The 7500-nt window shown below is 33.4% G+C and overlaps 1 protein-coding gene across 1 annotated transcript in view; it reads left to right on the top strand.

The window, feature by feature from the left end:
• Nucleotides 1–7500, top strand: part of LOC135219317 (atrial natriuretic peptide receptor 1-like) — a 340308-nt gene that overhangs the window by 149062 nt on the left and 183746 nt on the right. Inside the window, exon 6 of the mRNA XM_064255982.1 lies at nt 6341–6470. Within this exon, the coding sequence (XP_064112052.1) occupies nt 6341–6470 (130 nt within the window). The remainder of the gene's footprint in view (nt 1–6340; nt 6471–7500) is intronic.

Genomic DNA, 7500 nt, shown 5'->3' with positions numbered 1-7500 from the left:
ATTCTTTTAAGATAAAGCCTTCCTTGGCTAGAAATGAGGCTGTTACCTCACTTTTGTGTTTTTAGTCTGCATCCGGCTGTTTGTACATCGACTTAGTATATTTACTGTTCTTTTGTACCATCCGTTTTTGTGACTTAAATTTGCAGTCTGCTTTATCTTATTTTATCTACTGAATTGTTTCTTTTAGCAATTTCTAATTTTTAATCTTTTTAAGTATTAGCTATCTTTTAACGTACTCTTATCATTTTTATACATTTCATTTTATTATTGTGAATTTGATTGCAAGAACTATAATGCCATTCATTTTAATTTTGTAGGTCGATAACGAGTGATAGTACTACTTGAAACATGTCCCAATAAAGTTGTACAAAATGCTGTTCCGGGTTCTGGCCTTGGTTGTCCTTACTGATATGTATATATATATATATATATATATATATATATATATATTTATATATATATATATATATATATATGTATATATATATATATATATATATATATATATACGTACATGCATGGCATTCTGTCATATAGAAGGAATATTCGTTCCGTGCATCAGCCTATCTTCCCTTAAAAGATCGAAATACGGTTTTGTTTTCAATGGTCAGAGGAACTTTGAATTTGTCATTATTTTTAAATTGGAGTAAAGACAGAAAGTTGACAGCCCTTTACGATATGCAGATGATGGTTTATATATTAATCAATATACCATAAGATTCTCAAAGCCTGTTCTGTAGAAAGCTTTATACATCTAGAGAAGAGACTCAACATTGTATGAAAAGGCTAAAGAAATGTATTGAAAGCATTATGCGAAAAGACTCTAGACAACTTGAGATCGGGCGAGAATGAATGAGGATGAATTTTCCAAACATTTTAAGAACAATTTATTTAACGACGAAAAAGTGAAAGATGAAACAATGCACAGGAGACTAAAATCACATAGAATATTAATATAATAGAAATAAGGCTGGTGCATTTGTATACGGATAAGCAGGACAGAGTATGGCAAGGAAACCGTACCTAAATATTTTGTCTATTTGAAAATGAAGTTTTACGGAGGAAATAGGCATCAGGTGACTTCATAGCTTCAGCAATGGTACCATAGAGGGATTTACGGAAGTTTCATTTATAGGTATGAGCAGAGTCAAAGTATACAGGGCCTACTCACGAGGCGGTACTAAAACCTATCCCCGCCCCTTGTGAAACGTCATCGGTTACAAAAGGACCATATCTTTATGAAACTATATTTACTATAACATTTTTATATAACTATTTTTGCGATGGCGTTTTTTATATAAATTTTCCTTTAATTACATGTTGCCGTATACTCCGTTAAAGTACAAAGAATGTTCTTTTAAATGATATATGGCACATTACAATTAAGATTACTTTCAAACCCACAAGCGCGCACAGAAAAAAATTATACGCACACAAAAATGTGTAATTACTTCATCCGTCAACCTACATACATTTACGTTTCGTAGCGTATCTGACTATGGGATGATGATAGAAAGAAACTGAAAAATGGATTAGAAAGCTGATAAAATATACTATATAATGCATAAATAAAATTGACAAACACCTCTGAAATTTTCGAGGAATTCTAGGTCAAAGACGGACCAAAGTTTTTACATTTTATGTAAATATTTACCACATTTTTCTTACATAATTATTCAGCTTATTACGTTTTGCCATATACCATGTAAAATTACAAAGAATTCCCTTTCAATTGGTATATGACACATTACAATCACAATTAATTTCAAACCCATAATCGCGCACAGAACAAAATATCTACGCACGCAAAAATTATAAAAAATTATGTGTTCATGGGAGATCTGAAATCTAGCCCCGCCCCTTGTGTAACGTCATCAGTTACATCCAGCCAGACTGAAGAATACCTTTTTGTACTTTTTTCCGAAAATATTATAATCGTTTGAGGCATGCATAATTAATACCTTTATGTATACAGTTTGTGTTATATGTAAACTTATGTGTTAGGAAGTATACATATTTGTGATAGGAAGTGCTAATGAGAAATTTGTTGGAAATGTGTTCCCTGTATCACTCATTTATTACTTTGATACCTTATATCGTATATGATGTAATTCTTATACTTTTGATATTTTCTTTCTTGTAGTCAAGTCGTGCAAATGCAACTGCCATTTTTTACATTGCCTGTATCCACATTTTCTTTGTATTTATTGCATAATAATTAGTATTTCATAATAAGATTTGATATTGCATAATAATTTAGTATTCATAATAAGATTTGGAAAATATAATTAATCTATCATTCTAACCTTTAGCATAGATAAAAAGAAAAAAGTTGCTTTTCAAAGTGAGGTATGAACACAGTGACAGAACTAAATACATTTCTTAAGAATTATTTATAATCTTGGTAATATTACTACATGAAAAAGAGAGAGGGAGAGAGAGAGAGAGAGAGAGAGAGAGGAGAGAGAGAGAGAGAGAGAGAGAGAGAGAGAGAGAGAGTTGACATGTTATAAAAAAATGGACTTGAAGAGAATACAGCAAACCAGTATATAGGAAAGTAAATAAATAAATAAGTAGAGTAAACATATCATGAAAGCTGGAGTAGCTATGTGTGTTGAAACTGGTATATCTTATGTGAGCTTGGTGACTAAATGAAAGAATGGGTATTAAAAAACATCAAACATGTGACCTCTTTACAGATTTTATCAAGATTTTATGAAAAATCCCATGCGATATGGATTAAATGTGTAATAACTAAAGGTTCTTTAAATAATTCAATGGAGAAGCAGGAGAAGTTACTCTGGTGACGTCACAGTATTAGCTCCGCCCCCACTGCCGAATTGAGCAGACCTTATATACTTTGAATGTGTATTAAAAAACATCAAGCATGTGACCTCTTTACAGATTTTATCAAGATTTTATAAAAAAAAAAAAAAAAAAAAAAAAAAAAAAAAAAAAAAAAAAAAACAAACACCATGCGATATGGATTAAATGTGTAAAAACTAAAGGTTCTTTAAGTAATTCAATGGAGGAGCACGGGAAGTGTTACTCTTGTGACGTCACAGTATTAGCTCCGCCCCCACTGCCGAGTTGAGCAGACCCTATTACTTTGACTCTGGGTATGAGATCATGCTGAACGGGAGGTACGTAGAGATGACTTAGACATGCTCTTCTCACAGCCTTTTGGGAGAATAGTACGTGATAGTGTCATCTGTGCTCCTGCGAGTACAAGGAGAGATGGAAACCCAGACCTACTTAGCTGAGACCTACGAGATGGGAAGCAGGAGATGAGTGGCTATTTGTGGATGACAAAGCACAGGAAAGAAATGAGTGGTGGAATTCCGCAGAGTGTTAGTATCATTACTTTCAAGTATTTATATCACTGGCACTAGAATTCATTAAAACTCTCTGTTCCTTTTGAAACAGATAAAACCCCTTTTAATGATAAAATGTTAATTCCATCATTGACGTACGCGCCAATACTCCTCTGGCCCCTTTCCTACAAAAGTACTATATACTTTGTGGGTCAAACGAGTAATCAGTTCGCGGACAACCGCTAGAAGGTAGTCCATTTCAGAACCTGCATGATTAATCCCCGGACAATGAAGAGGGACAAAACAACGAGGTACTTCCGACAAGTCGCCTAATTTTCACATCACTACGTTTATATATCATGTATCAATCTGGCAATTTGCGAAACGATTCGATGACTTGATTTTCCCGTTTGATGCAGCTACTACGTAACTCCTGTAAGATCACTTTTGTGTTCGCCCAGTCTGGTCTCCAAGTCTCCCCGTACGTTTCTTTGCCGAAGGAATTAAGACCATTTTATGAGCATAATACATACTTCAGCAACTAGCTCTTTATTTGTAATGCGACGTTGCCTTTTATTTACGTAAATCTACCTGACAGCGATATCATAATGGACGGAAATAACTTTATATCCGATATTATCATAATTCCGCCAAAATTAGCCCAACTTAGCAACATGAGAATTTAATGACTGGGTACTTTTCTTTAATAACCGTGGTCCTTTTTCATCCTCGTCAAGTTAGGGTCATATCGTTTTTCTTTTATAAGCAATAATAATAATAATAATAATAATAATAATAATAATAATAATAATAATAATAATAATAATAATATTTATTTTCTTTTTTCGTAGCCTCTCTAGTATGATATCTCCAAGACTTAATCCAGGCTGTAAGCCGCTTTCTGAGGATGTGAGCCCCTAAACCTGAATTAGTGACTACCGCCATTGTTATTATTTCCACGACAGACCAGAGGAGAGTAACGAAAGCTTTGCCTTCGGTTTCTTTTACAGTTATCTTGACGGGGGTTCAAATTCGCCTAATGAATAAAATCCTGATCTTGAGAGCTGTTTCATGAATAACGAATATTTCAGCAGCAAGGACAGCTACCAATGGAACAGAATGAGCACGAGCAAAAGTATCGGACACAGAACCAAGAGGATAATTATATCAATAAACAAATGAAATCAACGCGAAAATAAATAGATCAGCAAAGAGGCACAAACCGTCATCCGGGAAATAGGCTACAAAAATAAGAGCGGCAAGGCAGGCTACTTTTCAGTTCTATAGAAGCTTATTATTCAAAGATCTTGGCTAATGCCTCTTATTTCTGTAGCCTGTTTCCCAGATGACGTTTCCCTCAAGTGTCTCTTTGCTGATCTGTTAATTTTTGCGTTGATTTCATTTATGTAAGGGGAGTGCTGACGTTTTGGTAATGACACAAGTAATCAAGCTATCAATCCCCGTAGTTGGTGGTAGTGCACTTCGGGCGGTGCACTGTAGACATGATTTGAGGTTCACTGCAGCATGCCGTCGGCTCCTAACTGCAACCCCTTTCGTTCCGTTCACTCTACCTCCTTTCCTATTCTCTTTCTTCCATCTTACTTTCCTCAACCCTCTCCTAACAACTGATTCATAGCGTAACTGCCTTGAGGTTTTCCTCCTGTTACACCTTTCAAACCTTTTACTGTCAATATCCGTTTCAGCGCTGAATGGCCTCATAGGTCCCAGTGCTTGGCCTTTGCCCTAAATTTTATATTCAATGGAAGTGCCCTACTAAAACATGGATTACCGACCAACATCTTACATTCAGCATTGTTACGAGGTTGGCAGAGGAGAAGGAGAGGAATGTAAGGGCCTTAATAATGGAGAAATCGAGAATAAATGGAAATAAATGGAGAAATCAAGATAGAGGTAAATGGTATTTGTGCAAGGTGCGATAAACTCTCTGGAGCCACTCATTATAAGTGGACACGGCATAATGCCTCAATCACACACACACACACACACTCACACACACACACACACCCACACACACACACACACACACACACATATATATATATATATATATATATATATATAGATATATATATATATATATAATATATATAAGGAATGTATAAAGAAGGATGAGTGTTATCAAATTATGGGATTAGAACAATCTCTTATGTTTATTTAGAGAATTAACCCTATTAGGATTAAATATACTGAAAACAAAATTTTGTACCCCAGGAATATTGATTCTGGAATTTTTGCTTTCACTAATAAAGTTCAAGACTAGAAAAAAAATGAAAAATATTTCAATTAACAAAAAAATGTAATTTTAGAATAATAAAATTAACAGTACTACGACTTTGAAGTAAAATGCATAAGATAATGTTAAGTAGCCATTTGACCATCATGACCAAGAAGTGACTTTACGACCAAAACCTTGATTTTATTATTTGGGAAGTTTTAGAATAGATACGAGAACAGTACGAAAGCTCGTACCGAAATCAAATTAACGTAAAAAGTTAGCACAAACGATTAAAATTTAAAACAGCTGCCATGACGGTGAACGTACAAACATGGAAAATTAGATACCATTATGACTTCCTTCAAATCGACGATCCACAACATAGTAAACACCGCATCTGGTCTTCCCTCAATCGTTGGTATAGGAGGTACTTCACCCGCCCTCTTTAACTTCTCTCCTTTCATAATTATTGGGAAGGTTCCAACTTTCTTAGCCTTGTTGAGACCCTTGCTCCGAAAAATAATGAGGAAATAATTAAAAAAGAATATATAAATATATATATATATATATATATATATATATATATATATATATATATATATATATATATATACATACTTATATTATATACATATGTGTATATATATATATATATATTTTACTTTCCAGAGAATGGCTTATGTATATATATATATATAGTATATATATATATATATATATATATATATATATGTATATATAATGTATGTATGATACACATACATACATAGATATATAATGTCCCTTCCAGACAGTGGCAACATACTACGGCGAGAGCGAGAGCCTAGAGTTCACGGGCAACATATCGTGGCCCGGAGGCCGCCCCCCAAGAGACCAGCCCATATGTGGTTTCGACGGGTCCCTCTGCCCAGAAGCTACAGGTAATATTTTACGATGTATATATATTACATTGGTGTTTTTACACCTTTATCAATCTGTAGTTTCCTTCTCTTTGTTTTACCATTTTTTTTAATATCAGCATTCTCTTATGTTTAAGATTATGCGTTCGGCTTAACAGCTTGTTACTTTTGGTAATACTAGTTGCATTAAATTTAAGAGAAATTTTTTAACTATTTCTAAGAAATGTATGAAAGACTTGGAAGTGAATGGGTGCCCGACTACCAATCCCTTTTCAATGTGATACTTTTTTATATACATATATATCCAAACATTAATAAGAACTTAATGAAGATCCTATTCAAGACGCACACACACACACATATATATATATATACATATATATATATATATATATATATATATATATATATATATATATATATATATTATTATATTATTATCACACCACAGCTTTAGTGCCAGGAGCCGGGAGTCAATCCATATTAATAACCATCAATGAAGGGAAGAGGACACACACAGATGTACATGCTGCCTTTATTGCGACGTTTCGTAATTATCAAAGTTTAATTAAACAATTCATCAGGGGCTGTTTAAAATGAAAAATAAAATTCCTAGTAAAATTGTAAAAACAAAACTAAGAATTAAAAATTCAGAAATGCAAAAAGCTAAAAAAGTTATTCTTACTAAGTGTACAAAATATACACATTAAAATCAAGGAAATTAAATTATTTAAAAGGACATACATTAAAATGAAAGATAAATGAACATAAAATAAGCAAAATTTGACAAAAAATTGAAAGCAGCAGTGAACAGTTACAGAAGTCAAGGACCGACCCAGAGGAGTGACAGCGTTAAACTAAACGTAAACATAAAAACATAAATAAACAACACAAGTCAAGACAAATACAGAGGGGAGGAAGACGTATGGGTGTTCAACGACGGAACAAGTTGTTTAATAAAGACCTTGTTATTCTAGAATCGCTCTTTATAAATACTGAATTTACATTGAAATGGTTCTCTATGTATCAAAACGTCTAAGAATTAGAAAAA

The sequence above is a fragment of the Macrobrachium nipponense genome, chromosome 1 (assembly GCF_015104395.2).
Source record: "Macrobrachium nipponense isolate FS-2020 chromosome 1, ASM1510439v2, whole genome shotgun sequence".
Lineage (NCBI taxonomy): Eukaryota > Metazoa > Arthropoda > Malacostraca > Decapoda > Palaemonidae > Macrobrachium > Macrobrachium nipponense.
Note: the sequence above shows the minus strand (reverse complement) of the source record. Positions and strands in the feature narration are given on the sequence as shown.